Source organism: Pinus tabuliformis, chromosome 1_1 (genome assembly GCF_031772625.1).
Source record: "Pinus tabuliformis cultivar Carrire ecotype Pingquan chromosome 1_1, CPIR1, whole genome shotgun sequence".
Lineage (NCBI taxonomy): Eukaryota > Viridiplantae > Streptophyta > Pinopsida > Pinales > Pinaceae > Pinus > Pinus tabuliformis.
The window spans coordinates 112,317,721-112,330,957 of record NC_142297.1 but is presented as its reverse complement, the minus strand read 5'-3'; the positions used below and the strand labels follow the sequence as shown (position 1 = coordinate 112,330,957).

Sequence of the window (13,237 nt, the reverse complement as noted above, 5' to 3'; positions counted from 1 at the left end):
TTTGAAATAAAGAGAGCTTTGTTTTATAACCCAAGAGTAATGAGTTTCCAAAGAAACACTTAAACTAGAAAAAAGAGAAAACCCTTTCACTTAGAAAGCCAGGAAACTCTTAGAGTTCAAAAAAAAAGAAACTTTTTAACTAAAAAAGAGGAAACTCTTTATTAAAAAAAATAAACTTTTAACTAAAAAAGGAAACCTTTTAAGTAAATAAAAAGTTAATTTATTCACACTTGTGAGTAAATAACTAATTTTCAGGAGGGAAAATTAATATTTCTAAAAAAGGATGCTAATGTGAGGTAGGTATTAGGAGTTAGAAAATGACCACCCCTCAGGCATATGACACCTCCTAGTACTACATTTTTAATTATTATATAAATTTTACAAGGAAAAATTTGTTTCTAGAAATGTTTTAATTATATAAAAAAAAATTAGAAAAATCTAAATCCAATTTCCTAAGGTTCTAGATAATTAGTAGCATGGTAATATACATTAGCTCTAGACTTAAACAATACCACTAAGGCATAGCCATTAGGAGTTATGAGTGAAAAAAATTAGGAAACATCCAAAGGAATCAATTCTCTAGACATGCAAACATTTCCCTTAAGATTTTGCACTTAAAAAGAAGCTTGCATCTTTAGAGATTTAATTGCTCTAAGATCCTAGTAGATCCATAATTAAAAAGGATTTATGCTAGTTATAAAAAGAGATGTAATTTTAAATAACAATTATATTACAATAGTTAATATAAGTAACCATATCCCGGATGCGGGTGACATCACCGCCTATGCCGCGTGTTGAGGCAGTTAAGAGGCATGTGGCTTGTCACATGGGCCTCTGGCAGCCCGGACAAGCCACGCCATGCCAAACTGCTCGAACCTTAAATTCGCCGGAAGGCGATGCAATTGGTATTTTCGCAATGTCTCGGGGGGATGGGAATGTCGTTTGGCTGTCTCGTCTGGAGCAGAGGAGCGTTGGAGGAATGTACAGGGAGTTGCAGGCGCCATTCAATGCGCTGCAACATACGAGGAGCAAGGCGGTTAATAAGGAGGCCATCCTTACCGCTCAGATGAATCACAAACCAGTCGAGTGGGTAATTGCTTGGGATTCTGACAATCCAGAGGAGTGGGTAATTGCTTGGGATTCTGGAGGTATTGCTGGAGAGGCAGGCCATAGCCATATGCCGAGGGAGAGACTTAGGATGTGCAGTCGCAGAGGCATGTCTCGAGGGCGCTCAGGCTCCCAGAGGCCTGAAATCTCTCCTTCGTCTTCACTTGAAATCACCTCTGAGCAAAACAGGCCTCCAGGCCGTAATGCCAGAGGCAATTGTTGGGGTATGCCGGAGTGTGGCCATGCGGAACATCCGGCCATTCGCTACAGAATTCCCTGTGCCTTTGCTAACAATACTCTCATAGTGTCTGTTACTGTGGAGCATTGCAGCAGTGTTCGGGGGAGCATGGACACGGTGACAGTTCCGCGGGTCGATATGGAGACTCCCACTGTGGATTTCACGCGCCCGGTCCAGAAGGATGAAGCTGGCCCCAGCGAACCTGTTCGCAGAAGCTCGAGTCCGGGTAGGGAGCCTGTGCAACGAAGCTCAGACAAGGGCAAGGGAGCTGCGGAAAATCTCAAGGGACCTGCTTCTGATGAGCCGCATTCCACGGATGAAGATTAGCGCTGCACTCGCCAAGTCTGGGAAGCAAGGGATGAATTCCTCTGACCTTTTCATTTTCAGTTCTTTGCATTCCTGTCATCTAGCTCAGGACGGTAATCTCTGTCCATATCGCCATAGTTTCAGTCCACGCGTCGTCCATCATGTTCACCATGTTGTCCATCATCCACCGTGTCATCTCTGGAACTCTTCGTGTCGGTCACAGCATGTTACGTGTCGGTCTCAGTTTGTTATGTGTCGCTCCTCTCAGCATGGAAGTAATGTATATGATCTTCGTTGAAGAAACAGGGCTTTGGCCTAGCTGTAATTTTTGTAACATTTTTGACTTTTTTGTAATATAAATAGATCAGTTTTACGGAGAAAAAAAAATATAAGTAACCATATATTACAAAGAAAAAAGTAATATATAACTATTATTTTTAATAATGTAGCTATGCTTATTAATATATTATATTGCACTTAAAAAGAAGTTTGCATCTTTGATTCCTCTAGAAACTTAGTAAATCTAGAATTAAGATGGATCTATGCTAATTATAAAAAGAGATGTAATTTTAAATAACAATAATATTACAATATTTAATATAAGTAACCACATATTACAAAGAAAAAAACAGCACATAAGTATTGTTTTTAATAGTATAGATATGTTCCTTAATATATTATATGGACTATATAAATTTAAAATTACAATGATGATTTTATCTATTCCATATCAGAGTACAATTATTCATAGATTTTTTAGTGGTTTTTTTTTTTAATATTGTATTTCACTATAAATTAAGATAAATAATTGTATTTAAAGTTTAATAATGAAAATTTGAATCTTATGTTAAAAAGAAATATTAAAATTTTTATTGCGCCAATTTTTGAACTCATTATGATAGAGATATTGTAATGTAATGTTAGGTAAACATTTTGAATTTTTCAAATAAAATTAAATAAACCTATGTTAAAATAAAAATAGCTTCAAAGGAAAATAATAAAAATAATATTTTAAGTTATTATTTTTATTTTTATTAATTTTTGTTGGGTATTTTCATGTGGAATTCAGAGGGGCAAACCTAGATCCATCTTAACTCTAGATGTACCAAGTATTGAGAAGATCAAATCTCTTAATAAATCTCTTATTAAGATAGATATGATTTATCTATATTTTAATATTTATAAGTAAATTATTCTATTTAAAATTTAATATTAAAATTTGTAACCATTTATATTAAAACAAATATTCAAAATTTTATTTATATTTTGATAATTAAATGTTTATTAATTATAAAATAAAATATATTAAAATTTATAAAAGCATTTTTTTTTAAATTTATCATTTGAACATTTTAAATTTATTATTTGACAATTCATCTTAATTAAATGAGCGATAATATCATTTTTTGATAAACACCCTTAAAATGTCCTCATCCATCACATTACACATTAATAAGGTTTATTTTACACTTCTTTTAAAACATTAATTACATCATAATTTTTTTTTATTATAATTTCTTTTAATAAATATTAATTGCAAATCTTTACCATCCTAATTTTTTGCCCTATAAATTAGTCGCAAAGTAAACATTTTTTATTTAAACCAATTAAATTAGTCCATCCCAGAGTAAACATGGTTTATTTAAACCAATAAAATTAGTCCATTAAGTATTCGAACTACATTCTACTACTAATTAACTTTAAAATAATTGTTAATTTAATATTTCATAAAGGAAGTTGCTTTCAACGTTCAATATTTTTTTTTAGTATTTTTGTTTTGTTTGAGCATCTTGGCTGCCACGGGTCCCCCCCTTTTTTCTTTTCTTTGGGTACCTCTCAGCTCCTCTGAATGATGGATCAATCTGGCAGAATTGTTTGATATATATGCATTATATCACTGTGCGCAGGTGAAAGCTACCATTGAAAAGGAGGCATATGTTTTTCTTATTTGCAAGCTTCTTCAAGTTGAAGACCCCATATAGTTGGCCCTGCGAAATAATGTGTATGTGTTGGATCCCAATTTTAGCGCATATGCATTGTATTCTTAGACGGGTGAAAGCTCCAAGGTCCACTTTTTTTCCCAATTTTAATGCAGGCCATGTGCTTTGCTATTCAATTCAATGTACAGGTGAAAACGTGGTGCACTTGAGGACAGTTTATGGCTTAACGCCAGACAAATATCGCAGGCAGGCTATTCAGTGGAGAAGCTCATGGACGGGAGTCATGAATCTTTCTTATCCTGGGAGCTTGATGCAGGAGCATCTAGCTAAGGGCACCATGACCGGGTGTTGGTCTTAGCTAAGGAGGAGAGGTTTATCATCATTTGGTTTTCTTTATGTTTGTTGATCAAAATAGTGTGTAGGAACTTGTTTTTTTTAATTTCATTATTAGTTAAGGGGTATCTAGGAATAGTACAGTTAGTTTAGGGTCATTACTGACACATTGTCTGTCTTTTTTGTTAATTCATCTTACAGCTGTTTTCTTCATTTAAAAAAAAAAATATAAATTGTATATCTTACAGCACAAGAAGACCCGAAATAGTTATCGATTATGTAACTGAAAAAGCAACTGAAGAATAACTATGAACAGTTCAGGTAACTGTGGGCAAACAATACAAAAGCCAATGTAATACATTTTTGAAGAGTTCGATTGACGAGAACAGGAATAGAATACAGAAGCAAATAATTATCAAAACCCTGAGTATCTGAGTCCATTTGTAACAAGCAATCTTTCATTTCAATTTCTTTTCCTATTAATTACTGTGTATGACAATTAAACAAAGAAATGCGTTCCTTTATTTCCTAGAAATCTTTTCTAACAGGCAGAGACAGAGTTCTTAATTTCAAATGACGAGAATAAGGAGCATAGCATTAACAGGAGAATAAAGTTACGTAATCCCAGCAAACAGTATAAGTTCCAGATACACGGCGCAAGCAACAACTATAGAAGCGAGCTAGCAGAACTCAAACCCTATAGAATTCCTTCATGATAGAGGTAACCCATGTGTAACTGAATACTTTCTTTTCCATTATATACAATTTAATGTTGGCATACAGAAATAAATAAACTTGTCAAGAGCGTAAGACCAGCAACAACAAACTGGAATGACCTCCTCCTTAGACAATGACAAACAGTGAAGCTAGGGTTTGAAACCCTGTATAACTATAGTACTGCCGAAAGAAAGAAATTATTTGCAATTTTCAACCAAAGGTCATTGGATGCGAAACAATAGACAGAGGAGCCAACCCTCTCATTCACCTAACCTAATAGCAGACTATACCAGCGAAGGACCCGGAGAAGGAAGATTATAAATGAAAAGACTATAACAGAGAACGACCCTACGGGTTTCACTGATAGAATCCGAGCAGCGACAAAACCTGGAGCCAAACCCTAACCTGCAGAAGAGACAACAGAGAGATGTTAATGTTTGCGTTCCGGAAATAAGTTGCAAGAACTAATAACAAGCAGTGAAGGAAAGGGTGTTAACTTAACTTACCAGAAGGATAGATAGCGCCGGTAGAACGAACTCGAAACTGGGTTGCAGACACAAGAGGGAGCCCTGCTCATAAGGAGCAGCCACCCTTAGCATCACAGTAAAACTGAGCAAATAGCTATAGCAAGGAAGGAGAAGACTTACCTTGCCAGAATCTGTCGAAGTCGAGCACAGGGGTCTGTTGTGACCGCAGCCTGAAAGCCACAGGAAGTCAACATTAGATTAACCAGAAATGCAACCAAAGTAAGTCATACAGATAAAGTTAAGAGAATAACAGAGATAACAACGTCCACGGAGAAGAGTAATAACCAGGCAGAGGAATCCACAACTAGGAGCGGACAAAGCGCCATTACATAACTTAACACAGTTGCAGACAAACCCTCACCAAACCCTCACTGCGAGCAGAGCCAAAAACCAAACATCAAAGTGACAAGTGAAAAGCGGGAAGGAGGAGTATAGTCGAAGCGCGCGGGGTGAAGACTGAGGCGAGGACAAGTGTCCCCTCACACCTACCAACGTACCAACAATAACTACGCCATCAATCCAAAACCAAAATATCTGCGCTAATCAACTGTTTAATGTTAACGATGATTGCTTTGACCTGATCCGAAACATTAATTATTGTTTAATTAACTTTAATATTTTCGTTAACGGGCTGGTCCCATCACCTAACATGTGGCATGAGTAACCACTACCCTGGGGTATCTAAGTCATCAAAATCACCTGAGGATAACACCAAGCATATGCTACAACAACCCTTAACATCCCTGGATTTTTTTCCCATGGAGTTTAATGGTGACCTTGTCACTATAGAGTGTCTTAATAGAACATCTACTCCCCATGGGTTATTTTAAATTATTGTTATTATTATTATTATTATTATTATTGTTAATAATTATAAAAATAATTAATATATAAATTAAATATATATATATATATATATATATATATAGATTTCAAAAAACATAGAAAAATATTCTTCCCATGGATATTTATTTCACTTTACTATGGATATTCTTAATCTATAAATATGTTTTGTTATAAAACCACATTACTAAAAACTATAACTCACTTCAAATGACACTTATTCATATCAAGTTTTTTTTAAATTAATCAATTTAAATAAAATGAAAAAAAAAAAAACATAATTACTTTGAAGATAAATATCAACCTTTGACTTGTGTATACTATTAATAATATTCATGGAGGTTAAATACTTACTATGGAAGCCATATTAAGTTACTAACATTAAATATAGTTTGTCATTTCTCTATATAATTAATTGATACATTATTTTAATTTTTAATATTTACTTGCATGTGTAAAATATTAATCATATAATAGATAATACAATGTGTTTCTGGAAAATTTATTTTAAATTAGTTGTTAAATAATATTGAGAAAAAATATTAATAATTAATTATTAATTTATATGGGATAAATTTTCTTTTACTTTATAAATTTTTATTTTAAAACTTACTTCCATACTTTTAAAAATAATTTATTAAATTTATTTTATATATAAATTTAATATAAATATTATAAATTATTAATAACTATCAAAATTTTTAATAATTTTAATTTATAATTTTTTATTTATTTAAAAATATATTTTTTTAATGAATGAAGTGAAAGGTGTAAAAAAAGTTATCACGATGAAGAGAAGTCTATGTGATCTCATAAAATCTACCAAATATATCATTGAATAATCATCATTTTAATGGAAAATTTGAAAATCACCAGAATTACTCAAAGAACAATCTCACTAATAAGTAAATCCTAGTTTTTATCTTTTTCCCTGATAAAGAGAAAGCTTTACAAAGAGACATAGAAAATGGGAAATGTAAGGATCACGATGTTTTAAGTTGTGTTTGTTTTGTGTAATGCTAAGAGAGGAAGAGTTAATAATTTTTTTTTATAAGAAGTTTATTTTTAAGATAATAAGAAGGAAGGGGAAGAGTTAATAATCTCTTTTTTAAATAAGTTTATTTGTTAAATGTAATGTATAAGAAGTTTATTTGCTTAATATAATAAAAGTGTTGAAGTTGGACTACGTGATCACAAGATTGAATGCACGTGTGGTTCCATCTTGGCCTAGTGCCTTCGTATCGAGGCGAGATTATGTGGTTCAAAGTGAAGGGGGTGTGCACCTCGACCTTTTTACATGGGTGCACATCAAGTTGTACGTAGCCCATCTTTGTTCAAAGTGGTGAACACCTCTTAAAAATTATGCCAAAATATCAACATTAGCTGAGCTTTCGTATGTTTGCAATGTTTTCGATAAAGAATAATCACTTCAATGTTCCAAATTCCCCTTGATATTTCACCCACGCAAAGTTCGTATGCCTTAAAAGATCTTCTCGAGGTGTCACGCTGTGCAAAAGTGACATGTACACGAATCCGTGTGATTAATTAATTAAAGTAAACACGAATCCAAACATGAGATTTGAGGTCGAGAGTCCAAGAGGCCACCTGTTTATTGTGTTTTTATATCTCGCTTCACATTACATTCCCCCCTCGATTTTATCTGCCTTTCTAAATTCTTAATAAAGCTCCTCCAATCGAGTTCTGAAGCCCTCCATCTCTTCGACCATCTGAAGCCCTCCTCCCATTTCTGTTTCTATTTTTCGTTTAGCAATGGCTGCTTCCACTTCTGCCGATTCCAACAACAATTACATGAGGTACCACGTGGTCCTCAGCCCTAAAGGGCTAGACGTTAAGAAGACCTTCGCCAGTCATCTGTACCGCCGGCTCATTTCCTATGGACTGCGAGTTTTTCTCGACTACCAGGAACTGCAAGAAAGAGAAGACTTTCCTTGTCAAATAAAAGGTGCTATCAGAACCGCGTCCGTCCAGATTGCAATTTTTTCACCCACATATGCCGATTCACAATATTGCCTGGACGAGCTGGTGCTCAATGACTACTCCGTCAAACCACTCGTTAGTGTATTAAAACTTAGTAATTTCCCATGCTTCACTCTTTATTCAGGTATCACAACTTTTAAACGTTATAATATAACATTTCCTAGAGATAATGCGAAATGAGATTGCTAAAATCGCAATATCACATTTCGCAAATTGTTAAGGTATAACACAATGGCATGCATCATTTATTTGTGACTTGCGAAGTGCGATTGTGTGTTCTGAAGATGCTCTGATCAGAGTATAGCACCAGGGGGCTTCATCGCATTTCACATTTCGATATTTTCTTTAAGATGCTTATAATTGTCACATGGAAAACTGCGAAATGCGATTTGCGATACAAATTCTAAGTTTGGGTTGTTTTCTAAGGGTTTTAAGGAAATTTCTTAGAATTAACAGTTATTTTCAAAGGCTAAAAATTTAAAAGGGTCCCATTTATATGTCAAATATTAACTATTACTCCATATAAATGGGGGTTGTTACATAGTACAACAATTGGCAATTCACTTGGGAACCAGATATCTCTATTTGGTCTTTTGAAATTTCTAAAACTTTCAAAACTAAAAGAGTTATATGAATAATAATTACATGAGTTATAAACTAAAAGACATTTCTCTAAAATCATAATCACCCACTCAACCTATTTACTCAACTACTTTACTCTTGTAGTGATAAAAATACAAATGTTTGCATCAGTCAATAATAAGATTTAAAGAGATATAGCAGGTGTCTTCTACATATTAGTTTTTATTGTTTTCATTCATTTGTCACAGATAGAGCGTCTGCTTCCAGCAGGCATTCATAGCCTCGACAGGGTTATCTTTTAACCAACAATGATTCATTGTCCCATCCGAAGCAATTTTCAAAATTCAAAATGATATTCATTTGCTTTCTATCTCATTTGGACCTTGTTTTTCCCTTTGATGTAATTTTTCTTTTCAAGTTTCTTAAAAGGCATTGTCTAGGCTTGGTAACCTAACAATGAAAATTCTATTCACTGGTTGTAACTAAACTGAACAAGCTAGCTCTTGAGGAGACCCCTTGTCCTTTGATTGATTAGATCATTGCCTATTACCCTGTTTTGATATGCAGTTTTGGTAATATCAGTTTAATTATTCCCCTATGATCATGGTAACCAATTTCGTAATGAGACTTATTATATTTTAAGTTTTTCATATTTTAGAATTACACTCTGAAAAAAATAAATAAATAAATAAATAAATAATAATAATAATAATAATAATAATAAATTAATTAATTAATTAATTAATTAAATTAAAATTATCAGATGGGGTGAATCATTGGCCCTTTAAAGAGTTTTGAATGATAATAATAGAGTTTTGAGATACTCATCTGTAGAAAGTCTTTACTAGGTTAAATATTCTTTCCTTGACTGATAACAAAACATCTATACTTTATAAAGATAAGAGCTTGCTCATAGAATAATTGTTTTGGCGAGGTCAAGTGTTTTCAAAGAAATAAGGTTCACTTTGATACTCAAATGTTCTAATTATTTCTTTAACTTTTCCTATTTATAGAAGTTAAAAATCAAACTATTATCAAAGACTTTACTTTGATAAGCCAAAAGTAAATACTACTTAACCTTTACTTTCCTAAGAATCTTAAAGACAATATAATACAAAATTAGAAGATGTTATCTTCTAGGAAAAGTATATTTTTAGAATTTTCCCATTAATGGGCAAGGAATCCATCCTACCTTACAAATCTTGTAAAAGAAATGTTGATTGACCAATTTTCTCAATGATTTGGAAAGGGCCAAGCCACAGTCTTTGGAATTTGGTATTCTTACCTTTTTCCTCATGTGCTTTGTTCCATTTCAAAACTAGATCACCTACTTCAAAGGTTTTATGACCGGCCGAGGTTGTATCAAAAGAGGCTTTGACTAATTGTTGATCATGGAAATTGGTAGCTTTAGCCTTGTCTCTTTCTTCCTCAAGCTTAAGGATATGAAATTGTCTTGGTTGAAGAGAAGAGGAGAGATTCTCATTAATAAGTTGCACTAGGGCGAGAGATGGAATTGCTATGTTTGCGGGGAGAAATGCTTCTTTTCCATAAACTAAAGAAAAATGAGAAGAATCGATGGAGGCCTTTTGTGTAATTATATCTGCCCAAAGATCAAATGTCAATGCTTTATGCCAATTCCTATGATTTTGGTCTATAGTCCTCTTGATGATTCTAATAAGGTTTTTGTTTGTTGGTTGAATACTTCAATTTGAAACCTCTTTTTAAAGCAAATTCTACCATAGTATTTCCAGAAAAATAAGATTCATTATCAAACATTAAAGTTGTGGGTAAGCCAAACTTGGTAATTATGTATTAATCAATGAAGTCTGTAATAATTTCTGTATTAGCTACCTTTAGTGGGATAGATTCTACCCATTTCATAAAATAATCAGTAACTGTAAGGATGTATTTGTGTTGCTTGTAAGAGTTAGGAACAATATCACCAATTATATCTAATCCCCATTATTCGAATGGTTGTTGGACATTCACTGGTTGCAAAGGGAATGCTGGTTTCTTTTCTCTTCTAGCTGTAGTTTGACAAGTTTTTCATTTTCTTTCATAGTCATGGGCATCCTTGAATAGTGTTGGCCAATAATAATCTACATGTAGGATTTTATGAGTTGTGGTGTTTCCTCTGAAATGACCTCCACTTGATCCATCATGTAACTCCTGCATAGCCTTTTCAACTTCAGGTTTTTCTAGGCATATTAATGATATTGAATCATAATTTTTTCTATATAATACATAATCAATTAATTCATACTGATTTGATTTCAACCTTAAAGCACACTTTGTTTTGTAATTGAGATGCATATGAGCATATCCATTCTTTAAATAAAACTTCAAATCAACATACTGTGATTGGGAATCATTGAGGCTTATGTAGTGCCCACTCTAGTTCTCTGACCCTAATATGACCTTATCTTAGATACTTTATTCTAGGAGGACCTCAGGTTGAGGATCCGGGCACATGACACTATTATTAGCGATTGAGATATTCATGGTTGTGATGTTTATGAATGCTTTCCATTGATATTATGATAGCATGAATGGTTATGTATCTTATCTATCAGTATTTTGATGATTGCAACATTAAATAGTTAAGTTTGGTTTCTATTTGTATTTATGATGATGAGGGTAGTAAAGAATATGTATGCTCTCTACTAAAAGCACGATGATGATAAATTTGATGAATAGGTGTATTTCTATTGATGTTACGACGTTGATAGCTTAATGAACATATATGTTTCCATTGGTGTTTAATGATGATAGCCATGATGGATGTGTCCCCTATGTTGACTACTTTCTTTAGTTCAGGCTTACAATGGACAATGATGTGAATGACTAGGAATTGTTAATGATGCTATTATGACAATGACTAACATTGAAAAACGGTGTTACTAATGATTATTGAGTATGGCAGGAAACCATCAGAGGCACTCGCATATGACGAGTTGATGACACTTGGTTTGATGAAAACTCATATTATTTTATCTTTGAAAGTCTAAGTCGATCGTGGAATCTGCCGTATATGTTTAACTATATTCTGATGATATATTAATGGTTGCAGGCACATATTAGTTGCTTGACCGAATGACTCACATATGGGTGATGGGGTTGTACAAGTGGATGGAACTACATGGGAGGGGTGGGACAGAGTCCCTGATCTCACCCACTAGCACTCCCGCCGTGACTTGGGCTAGAAGGGTTGAAACACCTTTGCCTTGAAGATCACGATGCCATGAGGGCAGGTCCCAAAGTTGGGTCGCTCATGAGGACTTTTCCGGGGGGCGCGCATCAAGGAGGATTCCTTGATCCCCGACACCATTAGTCTCACTATAGCAGGCAACATAGGAGATGATAGTGGTCTATGACGTTGCACGATACTTTCCCCTCGTAGTCACTGGATGCTTGAAGGGCAAGTGGTGTGGCACCCTTGGAACTTCAGGGGAATTTCTTGAAGGGCACGACCAACTTGGCACCCCTGGCATCACAAATAAACTACTAGGTGTGGCACCCTTGGAACTTCTAGGGAAGTTCTTGAAGGGCACAACCAAACTGGCACCCTTGGCATCACAAATAAACTATTAGGTGTGGCACCCTTGGAACTTCTAGGGAAGTTCTTGAAGGGCACAACCAAACTTGGCATCCTTAGAATCATTGAAAATAAATAATAATAAATAAATATAAGCAAGGAATGAAAGCTAGGTAAATTTACATCAAGGGTAAATGATGATTTAAAGAAACCAATGTAATTAAATAAAAAATAAAACTTGGAATAAGGAGGATCATACGAAGAATTAAAATAGAGTACCTTAAAAACTCTACCCTTCCCATTTTGGAAATACTAAGAAGATTATGTGGTTTAATTAGGAAAAAGGGGAAAGACAAACATAATGGTAAGGATAAAGATTAATCCTAAACTAATTTAAACCTAATTAAGAAAATAGGAAGGTGAATTAAAATGAGAATAATAAATTAAATTTAGAGAAATGTAGAGAAGCTCCATGTGTCAACAACCAACATAAGAAAATCCATCTAGGAGATAACCTGAGTTAAATTAGGGAGTAGATTGGGGATAAAATCTTGACTCATTAATTGACTTCAAGTAATGAACACAAATTAAGGAATAAAAGGGGGGGAATAAAGAGACAAGTTGGAGAAGAAATAGGAATCTTGTTGAGGTGAGGAAAATATTAGTTTTCAATAAAAATTTAAGTAAATAATTTTGGGAGACCCTTGATGTGAGAATGACACATGGGTGGGTGAATAATCAAGCTATTGAATTATAAAAAATAATTAATTATGCATGACATGACAAGTGTCACCTTGAGGACTCCTATAAAAGAAGGGGCAAGGCATGGGAGAAGGGACTTTTGGGAACCCTATTGTTGGATGGATGAGATGATGTCAGAGCAGTGATTACGAAGCTATAGTGAGTTTGGTGAGGTAGAGGATTTTAGAGAGGGGACTCTGGAGCCAAGGTGTGCTTTCCTCTACCAGCTAGTGCTTTCCTCCATTGTACAACCCCATTGCAGCTCGGGGGTCCGCGGGGAAGAAGAGTACCCAAGGAGTAGGCTGGGAGGTTAACCGGTGGGTCTTCGCATTCAGATCAAGTGCGTCATCATTCACTCGCGGAGGTGACC

At 34.3% G+C, this 13,237-nt stretch overlaps 1 protein-coding gene and 1 long non-coding RNA gene across 2 annotated transcripts; one reads left to right on the top strand and one right to left on the bottom strand.

Moving 5' to 3' along the window:
* Positions 1 to 4,704: 4,704 nt before the first annotated feature.
* LOC149211898 (uncharacterized) lies at positions 4,705 to 5,578 on the bottom strand. Its single transcript, XR_016250189.1, has 3 exons — positions 5,454 to 5,578; positions 5,148 to 5,338; positions 4,705 to 5,046 (listed from the first exon to the last, which is right to left on the bottom strand). It is a non-coding gene; the product is annotated as an uncharacterized LOC149211898 (long non-coding RNA).
* A 2,203-nt stretch (positions 5,579 to 7,781) lies between these two features.
* LOC149211897 (putative 2' cyclic ADP-D-ribose synthase BdTIR) lies at positions 7,782 to 8,189 on the top strand. Its single transcript, XM_089388508.1, has one exon. It carries the CDS (start codon positions 7,782 to 7,784, stop codon positions 8,187 to 8,189), a length of 408 nt encoding a protein of 135 aa, XP_089244634.1.
* The last annotated feature ends 5,048 nt before the right edge of the window (positions 8,190 to 13,237 follow it).

Bases quoted from the DNA above. Each gene is read 5' to 3' on its own strand.
- LOC149211897 (XM_089388508.1), top strand. From the start codon at position 7,782: ATGGCTGCTTCCACTTCTGCCGATTCCAACAACAATTACATGAGGTAC.